Below are 15,725 nucleotides of genomic sequence, written 5' to 3'. Positions count from 1 at the left end.
ACACTTCAGTATATCTCTGTTCACTTCTAGTCCCCATAATGAAAAATAGCTTTATACAAAACAACTTACTAAATTTTTCACCATATACTTCCCCTGCCCCGTGCACCGCGGTGCGCACACACTCAGCTTCACTCACACACCTTCACGCATCTCTGTAAGAGGCGCTGCCTAAAGGAAGAAAACGCTCTTTTATCGTTACAACAGCAACAGAGTTTTACAAAAAAGCTCCCCTCTAATCTAGTGTAGCAATTCAGTATTTAGCACGTGACTAGTATTAAGCCTGCAGCGGTACAGCAAAATGGTTACATTCCCTGGTTAAAATATTGGCTGCGGGGTCTCTGAACAAGAAGCCTCGGTGACTGTGCGCTGTGCTTAGCCTCTAGGAGGGCTCCTTGGCTGCGGATGGGGTGGACTTGCTGGCATTTCCGTTCTGTGCCTTGTAGCTGGTGAAGCTAGGGGTGTGGATTGTCCTGATGCTCTTCACACCTTGGCTCAGAGAGGGGGGAGAGGCGGAGGAGGGAGGGGAGGTAGAGGAGGAAGGAGTGGGTGGCCGGCCGTTTTGGGTCTGCAGTGAGAAGGAGAGATGGTGACCTTTCCCTGGGTAAGTGGGGCTCTGAAACTTGAAGGAGCCGTTAGAGACAGAGGGGATGAGGGAGGTAGAGTAAGTTATGCGACCTGTCTGAGGACCGAGGAGGTTAGCGGAGGGAATGGAGGATTTAGTAGGTGGAGTAAGAGGGTTAGAGCTGTCACCGCTAGGAGCAGGTGCTGAGCTGCTTTTCCCAGAAGTGGGAGAAAAGGCTGGGATCTTAGAAGCAGGTAGGGTAGGGGAAGTAGCCTTATAGTCCCCACCAGCTTTCTTAGCACTTCCATTAGCCTGCAAATAAAGATGGTAGGAGACAGTTTGTCAGAAAGCCAGTAACACGATAAACCAACAGGACCTGGGAAAACAGTCCTACTGAGAATAAAAATCAACAGTTCAAGGCCTGAGCTAAGTCTTGCAGCCATGGACTGGACCTGGTAGAAAACCCAAAGTGCTCAAAGAAGAATGCATAGAGAGAGAGAGAGCGACCAAAGGTTGGTGAGAAGGCGCGATCTATGGGTTATAGAACAGTCGCTACATTGGCCATGCTTCTGGGTTATTAACGTGTGAACAGACATCTCCAGCCCGAGTTAATGTGCATCTACCGTCATCTATTACACCCACAGGTTAGTGTCCGAGGCTTCCTGTAAGGACTCTGAAGAGATGCTTTCCCACCTCTCCACATTTACCAAAGGGAAAGTAAACAGGTAGGTGACATCTTAAAATCACAGCTGAATACCACAGTTTAAAAACAAACAAACAAACAAACCAAAACAAAAAAGCAGCAGGTGTTTTATTGCAGATATGCATGCACAAGCATGGTGAAAAGATCAGTAGATACGTTCATGCCCCCAGGATCCAGGACGTCCAGTTAGACCTCACGTGAAAGTCAGGCATCCGTTATTTGGTATAATCTGAGTCAGTTACTGGAGTTTTTAAATAAACAAACAACACGAAATGTCCATCCAAAGACCGGGTTTAGGGTAAAACTACCTGTCTGTACTGGCGTGGATCCTGCAGCTTGTGCTGTTTGCTGGCTTTCTCCGTGTTTCCTTGTCTAGTTTTCGAAGCCATGGGGACCGGCATCCGGCTTGTCTGGGTGGCCGCGCTGGAGCCCTGCGGAAACAAGCGGAGGGGCAGGGAGGGGAGAGAAGGGGGAGCAGTGATCAGTACTGGCGTGCTCGTAGGAGACGCTGCACACCATGCGCCAAAAAAAGCCACAGTAGAACATGCAGGGAGAGTTCAGGAGCTTCACACCGCAGGTGTTAATTTCCAGAATCAAATGGAGAAAACTGCTCAGCTACTGATCAGCCTGGATTTTGTGTCAGTGACGCTCGTCATTTCACACAGTGGATTATTCGACCCAGCTCCCCTGCATTTGCCCATCACCAATCAGCAGCAAAGATTAAAAAAAACAACAAACAACGGTCTATTAGCTGTTAGACACCTCTTGGGAGCCCAAACAAGCCACCTGAAAGGAAGCAAATCACAAGACCCTCTTGTTTAATGGTGATTATTGCAGATTTTAGAAAGCAGCTGGAGGCTTGATTTCTTGGACTAAGGTACCTTACGTGAAGTGGCTGGGATTGACGGAGGGGGCTCTACGCCAGCAAGGCTCTCATCCAGCACTACAAGCTCTCGGGATGGGGTCTCTGGTACTATCTGGGCAGAGAAGGGGACAGCGCTGCCCTCGGAGCTGTGAGCGCTTTCGGGGATAGATTTTGGGCTCATTTCACTGATGGTGTTTTCCAGCTGCTTTATGGTCTGCTCAAGACTGTCTAGCGTTCGGTATGTACTCTGTCGAATTTCATCGGTCCTGGACAGGGACACCGCAGCTCCGGAGGGCTCCTCTTGCTTCCCAGGACTTTTCTCACTGTCCTCAGGCTGGGACCTGGTGATTTCAAATCTCTTTGCTTCCTTGTGCTGTTTCAGGGTCCCATCTTCCTCCTCCTCTTCATAGACCACAACTTGCAAGGTCTTCTTCCCAGTCTTAGTTCCTGTCCGTATTGCCTGTGTCAGGGCAGCCAGCTGCTTTTTAGGGAATTTGAACTTAAATTTTTTCTTAGAATCCTGCCTGCTTCCAAACTGATCAGCAGAGTCCGAGCTTGGTTCCGTGCTTAGCCCATAGATCTGACGGTATTTGTTAAAATTCATCTTTGTGCTTTCCTCCTCTGCGGGAGGTCTGGTTTCTACAGGGTCTGAGGCAGGCTGAAGGTTCAATATGTACTGCTTGTTGAGACTGTGAGCTGCTGAATACTCTGCAATTGCTTTTCTGTCATTAACTACTAGTGGCTTTTCCCTCTGGCTCTCAGAGATTTCATGTGCTTCATTTTCTTCCTCCTCTTCCTCTTCTATTTTTTCCTCTGTCATCATTTTCTCCAACTCCTCATCACATTCCTCAAAAATTGTAGAAAGCCGCTTATACGCTGATCTAATATCCATGGGTTCATCAAAAATGATGATGACAGGTTTCTTGTCCAGACACACCACTGGTTCTTCACTGTCTGTGTTTTCCGGGGTACTCTTCTCCGACGCCGCGTCCTTCCTCGCATCAATGTTCACAGTTTGCACATCTCCACCTTTCCGGCTGACTATATCATGAACTTCCCCGCTCGAGAGGACCTGCACTGCTGTTTTAGTAATCATGAAGGCGATGTTTTCTGTGGGGGGGGTGTCTTCACTGGGAGAGCCAGCGGGAGAGTCTGTCTCTTCAGTGCTGTTCGCACTATTACTTCTGGACGCTTTGGGTCTTAGCACAACCTGGTTGTTGTTGGCTGCAGAAGCTTCTTGCTCCTGCGAGGAAGGTTGAGGCCCTGTGGCCTCCTGCGTGTGCCTCACAAGAGGGGCAACGCTGCTGATGGGGATTTGCTTGCTTGTGGGCTGCAAGGGTTCACCCTGTGGCAGGGCCTGGCGAGCATCGCGTGAGAGTCCGTAGTTTAGCTTTTGTTTTCCAGTTTCAACAGCTGGAAAACGAGATCCTAAAATATCTTGAGCCCCTTTTTGTTTATCCTCTGGCAAACTGACACCAGACAGGTTTGTGCTCATAGTCTGGAGGTTTTTCTTAGAATAGTCTTTACTGTCTACAAACAAACCCTTGCTAAATGTAGGACTGTCATTCATTGAAAAGCCAATTTTACTGTCAGCTGTGCTGGATGAATCAGAGCCCAATTCTTCTTCAGTTTTCCCTTCCCGCTTCTCTTTAGGGTGGTCACTATCTGTGGGAGATCCTGTTGTAGCCCCATACACCTAAGGGGGAAAGTTGGATTACTTAGTTACTCAGGGCTGTCACCTTTACAGGACTGGTTTTTCCCCCAAATAAATCATCCCATTCTCAGAGGAACCGCAGACCTCATGAACTCACCACCATCTACTGCTGCAGAGGCATGTCTGAAATTGTCATCTGATTCCTGCCTGTCTTTGGGGCAAAATTCCAAATTCTGGCAGAGCAGCACATGACATTACTGCTCTGTGCTGTGCATGTGGCCAGCGCAGGTTGTTACCTAGGGCTCCTGTTTTAACAAGTCCTCCAGAATATGCAAAAGCACGCTGGTTACCTGCTTTCCAACACATTGCTACCTTGACTTGTTCACTTTTAAAACAATAAAATCCCTAGTTTGTATAAGATTGGAGCTGAAAAGATTCCCAGTATCTGGTTACGTTCTGCTGGGACACACCAAGGGGAGCTCGATGCAGCAGGGCTGACCGCAGGGCGCTACAGCTCGCTAGCTCAGCGCAGTCAAATGCCGCTCTGGCCAGCCTTGACAGGAAGTTTTGTACTGGCTGATTTTCAAATGATGACATTATGTTGCTCACGCCTGAGCAGCGCTGTCCCATCACAGTTAATATGATCAGTCTGAGCATTTCTAAATCCTTGCTGCAGCTTGAAAGTATTCCTTCAAAATTACCAGCTGCACCCCACAGTGCCAATGAAAGTGCGGAATGAAACACTGAGTTAACATTCACTTACAGAAGCAACTCAAACCAGCACACAGAAAGGCCATCCACTAGCTCAAAAGTATAAAGTATATTCCCAGCAATGCAATTTTAAGGGGACTTTTTTCTTTATTACTTTCAAATTAGGTCCCCTGGAAATGCTGTTTCATAGTACCAGGCTTTCTCTGGGGTTTGGTTTAAGTGTTAGTGAGAGCTTAGGATAAACACCAATCACTAGGATGAGGGAATGACCTGAAGAGGCACTGTGCCTATGGATGAGCAAGAGAGAAACCTGCAGTCAAAAGACAGCTCACCAAGAAGGAAATGAGCCTGGCCTCGAGTGAGCCAGCAGCGTTACTGCTGACATTGCTTGAGACTAGAAGCTGACTCTACCACACCAGAACAACAGATTACACTTATATGAGCATAAGATGTGCAGATCAGGCAGGACAGTCACCCTCCCCACTGAGACGAATGAGTGACACTACAGAAATCCACAAGTTGGCTAGTGCACGTGCCTCCCCATGCATGCAGAGCTTCACAAGGTACAGTTTCTACATCACTTGTGGTATTGTCTTATGTACTGTCTGAGGATTTCACACAGGAAAACTTTACACACAACCAAGCTCAGGAGCGAGAAAGTCGGCGACAGACTGGAGTCACAGTTCATCGCTACAGAGGCTCATTAGCAGTAACAAGGCTGTGCAGCTGCTCCACATCCCTCCCATTTCTAAATACAGAGGAGCTATCACACAAACCAGCCACAGCCACGGAGGGATCAGCGGGCTGACCTTGTGCTGAGAGCCAGTATCAGAACAAAACACCAGGGTTCATGGTCAGCTCAGGCCCAGACTTGCTAAGTGGTAAGTGCCTCCCAGTCCAATTGCATGTCAGAGACTCAGAAATAGGCCAGGGCATTTGATGGCACCTGTTGCCTGTGGATCTGCTGGCTCAGTGATCGAGTTCCCATTTATCTTTTTTAGCAAGTTCCACTTCTTGATCTAAGCATCAGTGAAACATCTTGTGGTGTCACTGTACAATATATATCATTTTAGGAACTGCTGCCTTTCTACTAAAAAATAAAACCACAAGAAGATTCATTTCCTACATGAGCTTATCATGACTCCATATTTAAAGCCAATAAACACTCTGGCATGTCCAGATGATGAGAGCAGATCTCATTAACCTTAATTTCCTGGACTTTGTGTTATTCCAATAAATAGTAGTTTATGGCAGCACTTTTCAGAGAAATATTTGTGCTACAGGATGTGTGCAGTGTCTTGAGTGGTGACCTTGGTTTTCATGTAAGAATATGATCTTCTCATTCTGACACCAGTAGTAATAAAGATACATTCACACTTGTCTTTATATCGCTGCCATACACACCACAACAAAGCCATTTTTCCCTTTAGCTCATACCCATGAATTTGTACCCCACCCATTCAGGTGTTTCCAGCTTTAGACCAGAACTGCTGTTTGGGCAGCTCCAAGCCAAGTCCTTGTATGCAATGGTCTTCACATGAAGTGCAATGTCTCACATAAAATCCTTGAGGAGCTACTCATAATGCTATATCAGAGAAAGTATTACCGCCATTTCCAATTTGCTTACACACACAAAATGCATGACAAAGTTGAAATGCTGTGCTGAAGAGCTGTTTTCTTCCCCACCATATCACCCTTCATTGCAAACTGTCATGTCTGCACGACCCCCTAAACCCCACAATGATTCAATTCATTATTCTTAAACTCTAAAAAGAGGTCTGCAAAGGCAGAAATACTTGTCCTTTTCTTCATCCTGCACATTGGCTGCCCACCAGACCACTCAACTCAAGTGGCAACTTCAGTCCAGACCCAGCTGTAAAATTCACCCCAACTATGACCCCAAACGCGAGGCACCTCTTTTCTAAGTCCTATGGCTGAAGAGTGAATCTTGGGCGTTAACTTTCAGCATAAGGGCAAATTCAGACCATCCACCTTGACTCTGTCTTCCAATAAAACTGAATGGGATTTCTGAATATAACAACTATTTCTAGGACCAATAGATGAAGCAAAATAAAGCAGAAATTCTCTAAAGAGGCTATTGAGACTGAGAGAAGCCACTAATTCTTCTCAAGACAAGAACAAGGCTTAGCAGAGATGCTGCACCATCCATTGCCAGAACAGCACTGGAAGGATGTTCTGAGGGGTATGTGCATCTCTTTGGTGGAAACTGATGGATCCTCTTTTAATTCTGATTTCACAGAATCATAAAACTTCATTCAACCCTTGTATAATTGCTGATGAGACACATAGGGTAGATAGATATAATGTTCCATATGAGTGTTTCTGAGCCATACTGAGGTAAAAGGAAGGAAACCACCGGGCAGTGGTGGCTGGGGGTTAGAGAGAACAGTACGCAAGGTACAAGTTAGCTTTGAAGGAAAGAAGGTTATGCCAAGACCGGGCGGCATGTTTGCAAACGCCACTTGTTACCTTCTTTTCCTTGTGATGCATTAAAGTCCCAGGCCTTAAGTCTTTAACATGCGTATCATTTCTGGACTGCTCAGCATGACTGTTTGAGTTTACATCCATAAAAGAGCACTTCTGGAAAGCCTAGGAAATAAATACTGCAGGTTATCAGGAGATCAAGAGTTTTTACACAGAAGTCTGGAGACGACCAACTACAAAAGGAGCATTTGTTGTTAACATTCACAGCTCAATAATATTATCTACAAGCTCATGAGATAATAGAGATTTCAGACTATCAGACTAAGAGAAATAGGGCATTCCTTCCAGTCTGCCAAGACTGCATTCATCACACTGATCTCAAAGTTCCCTGCAGGGAGATGAGCTTGATTTCTCTTTTCACAGATGGGGAGATGAAGGCAATCAGAGGTGCTGCCATCCAAATTTAAGTAGGAAACCCATGACAGACTTCGGGCTTGGGACAGCACCTACTTCCTAATGGCTGATAATCATGCAAGAGCTACACAACTCCACTTCTCCCCACACAAACTCTTAAGTAAAATTTTAGACTTGGAGTCACAAGCCTTTGCCAGTCCTCACTAACACCCCAATGGTGACAGTCCAAACATATGGGCTTGTGTACCACTGGCCTCCCACCATGTGTACGCCAGGGCACTGCCTGGACTTTTCAGCCCTTTATCTTGCTGTTCTCCTTACATTTCCTTTGGGTTTCTCTGTCCAACAGGCTTCCAAATCTGAAGGAGCAGAAATATCGCTGCCCCCACAGTGCAGTGCTGGCTGCAAGTGTGCATCAGTGAGGTTTCTGCAGGCCTCTACTGGCACGGTCTGCCTTCAGTGAGAGGTAAGGCAAGACATCCCTGCCAGCCAGCAGAATGAGGGATGAGGGCTTACAGGAGTCAAACACACTATGGCATGCAAGGAGATTATTTTTTTACATCATGTATTAGGGAAATTATTAAACTCCTGGCAACTCTCATGAAATTAATAGCCCTGATTACAGATTAGAATCAGATCTGCTCTTTAAATATTGTACTCCTCATATATATTGCATGTTTATGCAAAATCAGAAAAGTAACAATAAAGAAAAAATTAGGGTGTAGAGTTTCTTCTGGCTTTCCATTACATCCTATTTGTATGTGTTTATAGACCAGAGTACCTAACTGGAACTATTAGAAAAAGTAGTGTCACTCCTCATGACTTCCCCTGCTCACCCATCAGTGAGACCAGTGATGTGTTTTTGAGTTAGGTATCCCATCTACAAAGGCATCTTTAAGTCCTTCAAAATGTAAGTGATTAAGAATCCACTATTTCCCTTGGTAATTTGTTTATTTTATCACCTTTGGTCAGAACTATCTACAGCAGTGTGCAAATATACTTTGTGCTACAGCAGCTGATTATGATTGTGACTTTTCCTGCTAGATTAAAGTACCTCCCCATGAAAGTACCGCCACATTGTACTCAAGTCTCTTCCGAACCTTCATATTCTTAAAAGCCTTTTCAAATGAGGGATGCATGGATACTTAACCATGGATGCAGCAGTCCCGTGCTGATCTCACTGATCCTGTACATAGAGGTGAAAACACTCCCTGTCCTCACATCTACACTCAAAGCAGACACTAACATTGTGGCAACAGCACTGAACTGGGAGCTCCTGTCAACTTGTTACTGCAGATCCTGTTTCTTTTCAAGACATGCAGTTGTGGTCTGGCCTACACTTTGTTGTTTTTCATGCGGACTTTGTATTTCAGTGAATGTATTATGACCATCAAGTGATTGCTATCATCTCCCTGCTCTCATACATCACTAGTTTGAACTAAGCTGGTTTAAACAGTAAGGATTTTAAATGTATTTAAATGTATCTGTTTTCCTTTCCTCATATGGGCACAGAAGAAGACAGAGGGTGTTCCTGGGAAGCTGGAGCTCACTGATAGTAGCTGGAATAGTTGGCTTTTACTGCAGCCTTGCCATCACCGAACTGAACCGACCTATGTGCTACCAAATGAAGGACCAGCAAGAGAGCACTACTATGCCACTGCTAGAGTAATGTACCAGCTACAACAGGGAACAGCAAAGGTTTCAGTGTTCAAACACTCCAGGAAACATTGGACCACAGCACAGAATGTGTGAGCACAGCCTGCCAGCAGCAGAACCCACATTCTCTGTTCCCCTGTAGGTCCTTACAAAATATGTACTGCCCAGTGAAATGAAGTGGGACCACGGGAGACTGGCAGACCTACTTTCCTTTGTGTGCTGAGCTAGAAATTGTGCTGAGGTCCTAGAAAAGATACCGTGTGTATGTCTCTTCCTGTGCAACCCAAAAGGCATACCTGTAATTCCGCCATTATTTTATCTCCTTCCTCTTCCTCTTCATCTTTTGCAGCTGATGCTACAGCATGCCCTGTGTTCTGAGGCAATGTGTGATCCTCTTTAGGGGCTTTGGATTGTGCTATTTGCCCAGCATCTTCACTGCATTCCTATAAGGGGATGAGAAAGCACAGACTGACAATATAGTTTAAGCTTCTTGATGCAAACACAGAAAATTCAACATCACTGCAATTCCTCTGTTGCAAGGTCCCTCTTCCTTTTTAAGGAGATCGCTACTTCATCAGTTCAACACCAACCAATATTGCTGATGTGGTAGCATGTTCACAGATTAAAAAGCTTCCTAACTTGGACTTCCCTTCACTTCCTTCAGGGAAGAGAACAGATGGGGAAAGGAAGCCCAAAGAAACTAATTTGCAAAACTTCTGTAAAAACACTCTCAAATCTGAGCTGATCTTCCCCATCTGTGTAAGGCGTGCTTTTTTTATTTTTAATCTGCTTACCACTCCAAATGGAAGCAGCCTGTGACTCGTCTTCTACACTGCTAGGAGATAAGAGCAGCAAGACTCCTGTAAACAGAACTGCTCAAACCTCACTTCTTCATTTGGCTTAACAGTGGTGTTTCCTGGTAAGCAGCTTCAGCAGGTCTCCAGGATGTAGCTCTGCCTCAAATTACTTTGTGGTTTATAGACACATCTCAGGCATGGGAATGTTTCTCTGTGCCAGCCACTCAACAACAGTCTGATTGCCTAGAATCTGAATCATCAAACCTTGGCAGCAGCAGCCTCTTTTCTGGCTGCATAGATGACATCTCCTGATCGCGTTGTGGTTAGTCCTGACCCTGGCAGGTAACTGCGTCGCGGAGGTGGAGGAGGTGGAGACTTGGTCAGTTTGTCATTATTCTGTTCTCCATCAGGAACCTCTTCTGCAAGTACACAGAGCAGTGGAAAGTGAGCACAGGTGAAGGAGGAAAAGGAATATTTGCATCTCTGCCTCAATTGAAAAGGAAAAAAATGTCTTAAAAGGTCCTGCTGATGAATATATATATATGAATAGAAACACATTTGGGACTCAAGTGGGAATGCCTTGAACAAAAGCAGACAGCACTGCACTTGCACAGAGAAACCATGTCACTCTACCCAGAAATTTTCAGCAAAATTCTTGCCCCTCACGTCACTGTGGCTGGATTTTGCAACAGATCAATCATTTTTAAAGACTCATGTAAGGTGCAGGTTCAGCTGGTTACAGATAGTGCCCCTGTAGCAACCTTTGAGAGTGTGACCACTGATGTGGCAACTAGCAAGACGCCAAACCTGGAGGCTTCTTGTCGTTCTCAGCAATTCTAAGGCAACCAACCAGTGCACATTTCGGTTCTGCCTGGGAGGTGCTGGCCAGCAATGTGCTAGGAGAGGAGCTGAAGAGTTTCGTTCATCTCATAGCTGGATAAAACTAGATAAATAGGCTCAGAGGGGAAATGTAAACACTGTTCTGGAGATGCCATCTCTCTAGTCCAATGAGTCCTCTCACCCCTGAGCAGGGTAGGGGAGCACTCAGGGCAACTGCACTTGCTTCTTTTCTAGGACAGCATTTGTTTGTACTTACTACTAACTATTCCAGGAATGCACAGTTTTGGAGACCTATATGTATATTTTGCTAACCCACGAAGATTCAAATACCAAATCCAATAGTTGAGCAGAGACAGCCCTTGCATTCCAAGGACAGTCTTCCAAGAGAAGTCCAGTTTCTCATACTGGTAATTCCCCATCACAATGCCATTTGCTCTTCTCCACTGACACTGGATGGCATTCTTTCCAGAAGCAGCGTTACATTGTTCGTGAGCTGTCCTTTTGTGTTTCTGGTCACAGGCTAAGTATCACACATGGCAACAGCCACCACGTTTACTCTGCTGTTTACAATGTTTGTTTTCAAAAGTGAGAGAATGACCTTTCTGCAGCTACTCAGTGTTATATAAACAGCTGGAATAAACATAACCCAGAAAGATAAAACCTACTGCTTTTGGGATTACTCAGCTGTTTAGGGCTAAGTATTCCCTCTGGGCAAGTTATTGCATAACCCCACTCCCGGGGCTGTGTCAGGCTCGTCCGATGTGCTGGCTGGCCCCTGGGGCTGGATGGAGCCCTTGTCTGACCTGTCCTCATCTTCATTCCCTTCTTAGTTCAAATGTTCTTTGAAACTGCTTAAGCTTAAAGAAATGCTCTGTCGTATTATCTCTCTCCCTGCTTATCTGGCACTCACTTGCAGGACTGCAAGAAGAGTGAATTTCCAGAGGCACTTTACATTAGACCACTTCTTTGGTCAATACGCACCACTGTTTTTTGTGCTGTCAGACGTACTGCTGTTGTAAAATCAGAGTATTTATCTAAGACAGTGTTTAGCAGACTATGAAGTGGGGCCTGTGCAAATCTTTACTCCTTTTAAGCGGCTCAACCTATTACCCTCAAACTGGTAGCAGCTCTGACTGCAAGAACACCAAAGTTTTTCTCACACTTAACAAGAGCAAGGCCAGATTAGAGACATGGAAGGCACAACGACAGGGTGGTTCCTACCATTTCTTTCACATCTGTGAGACATTCATTCATCTCCATCTTCAAAATGGAAAACGAGAAGGAGAAACACAGGCAAGAGAAATTTTCAATGAGTGGCAGGTGAACAGGCTATTGGAGGCTAATCCCCTCATACCCCTTAGCTGGGGTTGTTAAGGGGAGGTTGGGATGGGGTTTGCTCACAGACAGTGCAACACTGGGCAAGACATAAAACTTCAAAGCTTGATTTGTATTTTCTTTACTAAACATTTTTACTTCCCTGATCTAAATGGGATGGAAAAAAAACTTTGAAGGAAAAGCTTGAGGAAAAGACCTTATTCTAATAGCTTTTTTTTCTCTTTTTCCACATGGCTGAGCTCTTCTAGCATATTTACAGAGGGAAGAGTAAATAGACAAGTACAATCCACTCAGTCGGAGACTAACCATGATCAAAACTGCTACTTTATGGGACCTTCTTGGGCGCCAAAGGGCTCAGCGCTTCTGTGCACAAAATGGAAGTTGTTCATTGCCAGCCATTTCACTGAACTGAAGCATTCTTCAATGTGCACAGCCAGACTAAAATGATCTCAAAATAATAATGCTTGCCTTGAGGCACCCTTTGCATTCAAATAAGCAAACTGTCTTTAATGGAACCTACAGATCACTCACTCAGCACTTGGAAAAATCAGAGCATTCTCACATATGAAGGCACAAAGATGAAGGATCCAAATTTCTAATGTACATATTAGAGACATTCCCCATATTTTTCATTAAATAATCTTGGTAACAAAGATGAGCTAGAGTCAAGATATTACAGAAGCATTTACAGAGTCATCTGCAAAACTTGTTTCATGCTTTGCAGTGGAAGAAAAAGTTTCTTAATTGGTTTCTGTGTGGAGAATGGCTGAGACAACACATACTGGCAACGTGATCTATCTGGCTTCTGAGGCAAAGCCAACGAAGAACTCTGCTAATTTATGGCCATAATGTCTTATGCACTGTATTAGTAGGTAGGTGGTCTCTCTTTCTTTATGTTGCTTAGTTTTCTAGTCTACAGCAGACTGATACTGAAATTTTCATCTTGAATCATAGAAGAGTTGAATGCCATGTGAGGTACTTAATCAGATATTACAATTATTCTTTATTATTTATTATTATTTATGTTACTATTACAGGATTCATTATGCACAACAGAAGGCAAATGTCTCAATCTCATCAAATTCTCCTTAAATCTGCTGGCTACACACTGTGTAAAACTGTATTCTAGAAGTGGATTAACCATGTGAGTTACAAAAGTTTTCTGTTATTGTGTTCCGCACTTCTTAAGATGTCACAGCTCACTGCACCCATATGGTATTTATTTTCACTGACATTTTCTATTTGTGCACACATTATACAAGATCATTGTGTTGACAGCTAGTAACCTCACTGAATGGTGCCAGAATTCTAAAATTATTTTATGATTGTTTCAGCAGAATTTATTTTAAACATCTATGTTGTGAAACATCCAAGGAGCCACAACTGGTCACTGATAAGGATGTGCCCAAAACAAAATGCTAGGTCTGAAAACACTCATCCAAAATTCCATATGTACTTGTGGACACAAGCCCCAGGGCATCGTTTTACAGCTATTTACAACCTTGGCACGCTGACACCTTGGGTGCAAGATGCAGCTCTGGTCTTCACAGCTCCAGAAGGACTCCGTGGAGTTAGAGAAGAGCAACTGAATGGAGCCTGGGAGGCAGCAGCTGGCCTCGACAGAGACCAGAAAGGCTGCAAGTTTTGCAGTTTGGAGCCCACAGGACAGGCTGAGACCTCCAGGATATGATCAAGGTTTATCCACTGCCTTCATGATTTTATAAGGGGAATACAGAGCTGTTGTTTGCCAAATTGCAGAATATTAGAACTATGGGGAACTCAGTGAAGCTGGTACGAGACCATTTTAAAACAGATGAAGGAAAGCTCCTCCACAGGATGGGGAATTAGCTCCTGGAGCTTGCTGCCACAGCACAGAGGAATTACTGGATAAAAGGTCCATAATGAATATGAAAAGGAGGGGGCTGGGATATTCCTTCTAACATCAGTTGGAGGTGCTGGGGGAGTGCTAGCAGACTGCAGAAGGTGGCCAGGTTCTGTGCTGCTCACAGACAGTGTCTCCCATTGCTTCTGTCAGAGACAGGCTGCTGAGCCAGATGGACTATTGCTTAAGTAGCTGGGTAAGAATTTTGCAGCTGACTCATGTTTGGCTAATGAGGTAAATCCAACATTTGGCTAAGGTGTCTTCTTTGCTCGAACTTTGAAGAAATTCAGACATGGGTTTGTATGTTAAATTGTGAAAGAAAGAGGACAGGAAGAATGCCCTCACATGCTCATTACCTCATACAGCCTCCTTCAGTGCTTCACTTTCCTTATCATTATGAGGTTTTTCCCTAACACCTAATCTCAATCTTCCTGGTTGAGATGCCAACATCTACTGCTGTTCTACCCGGTCATCTTCAAACCTTTGAGGGACTTATCCAAAGTTATAGTTTAAGATTATGAAGTCAGCAAGGATCATTAAGATTAAATACTCTGACTTTCACTTATCATAGGCTCAAGGATTTCTTTAAGCAGGTCTTGCATCGTGCACAGAGCTTGTGCCTGAGCAGCCTTTCAGAAAGAAACAAGAGTGTGGCTTAAAGATTTGAAGTGGCAGAGAATCCCATATGTTCATAATTAATCTTCAGTGATTAGTTGCTCTAAATGTTAAAATTGGACAGATAATTTGTAATGGTTTTTTCTAGGTTCAGCTTCCAATTGCTGGAACTTGTCAGAACATGTTTTCTGTTGTTAAAAGGCCTCCTTACCCTCTAAAACCTCAGGCATGTCTTGATCTTCTGATAACAAACATGTCTATAAAAAGAGCTTTTTTTTTTTAGATTTCTGATGGTTAGATCATTTGTGCTTAAACATTTTATGGTTCTTTCTGGAGTTCTCTGTAATGGTCAACTTTTAAGTCCAAAACTGAACACAGTATCCTAGACATAGTATAGAGATATTCTCATCTCTGTCAAAAGCAAGGTGTACTCTCTACTCTCCTGCTCATGAGGAGTCTTTTATTTCCAGAGGACAAACTCACTCCCTCAGTTGCAATAGGGGGAAATTTGTGTTCAGCTGGTTACCCACACTGGCATCTGCAAAATCACTGCATCCTGTCCACAGGACCTGCATTATTCCTCAGGGGCATACTCACAGGTATGATCAAGAATACAGAAATCTGTAAACTGCAATCATTCTAGGAAGTAGGAAAAATAGCCTTTCTTTTCCAGATATGTAATTCTTTAGCACCGTTTACTCTAGCAAACCTTACCTGCAACTTCTAGCTTTTCCACTGCTTCCCCTTTAGGTGGGGCTGCTGGCTGGGGAGGCATCTCCAGGTTAGGAATTGACTTCATTATATTGGCCTGGGCCTCTTCCAAGAGCTTTTCAAATTCCTTTCCATTATAGTGATCGAGGTTTTGTCTTTTCTCTTCCCATTTCTTTTCAGCTTTCTAGACAAAAAGAGTAAAAGCACCTATTTATTTCTCCGATTTCTGTTATGATCACTTACTTTAAAAAAAGTCCATGTGTAAACATTATAGGCCAATACAGATAAGTTCTTTCAGTTCTAGTCAGCAACTACAGGAAATATATTAACACGAATTGTACACTGGTTCTGACTTCCATCGTGCTACATGCAGCACAAACTTGACAGACTGACAATGGTCACTGTTCACTAAAGCAACAAAGGCAAAACTTAAATCTGGGTCATTGCCTTACTGTATCACACTGATGATTAAACTGCATGTCTGTAATAAGACATGAGAGTTCACTTGTGGGTTTTCTCAGTATCTCTGTGTGAA

The 15,725-nt window shown here is 44.2% G+C and overlaps 1 protein-coding gene across 3 annotated transcripts in view; it reads right to left on the bottom strand.

Annotated features, from left to right (window-relative positions):
• Nucleotides 1-379: 379 nt before the first annotated feature.
• The window catches only part of KIAA1217 (KIAA1217 ortholog), a 92,390-nt gene continuing 77,044 nt past the window's right edge, over nt 380-15,725 (bottom strand). Inside the window, exons 12-18 of one of the 3 annotated variants that reach the window (XM_010190429.1) lie at nt 15,194-15,374; nt 10,072-10,226; nt 9,307-9,453; nt 6,986-7,105; nt 2,147-3,826; nt 1,574-1,696; nt 380-874 (exon numbers count right to left, since the gene is read on the bottom strand). In XM_010190429.1, the coding sequence (XP_010188731.1) occupies nt 380-874; nt 1,574-1,696; nt 2,147-3,826; nt 6,986-7,105; nt 9,307-9,453; nt 10,072-10,226; nt 15,194-15,374 (2,901 nt within the window). Of the gene's footprint in view, nt 875-1,558; nt 1,719-2,146; nt 3,827-3,961; nt 4,018-6,985; nt 7,106-9,306; nt 9,454-10,071; nt 10,227-15,193; nt 15,375-15,725 lie in introns of those variants that run through there. The other 2 variants (XM_010190430.1, XM_010190431.1) reach the window with 2 other exon arrangements.

Source organism: Mesitornis unicolor, unplaced genomic scaffold (assembly GCF_000695765.1).
Source record: "Mesitornis unicolor isolate BGI_N332 unplaced genomic scaffold, ASM69576v1 scaffold10238, whole genome shotgun sequence".
Classification (NCBI taxonomy): Eukaryota; Metazoa; Chordata; class Aves; order Mesitornithiformes; family Mesitornithidae; genus Mesitornis; species Mesitornis unicolor.
This window is presented reverse-complemented; position numbering and strand designations above follow the sequence as displayed.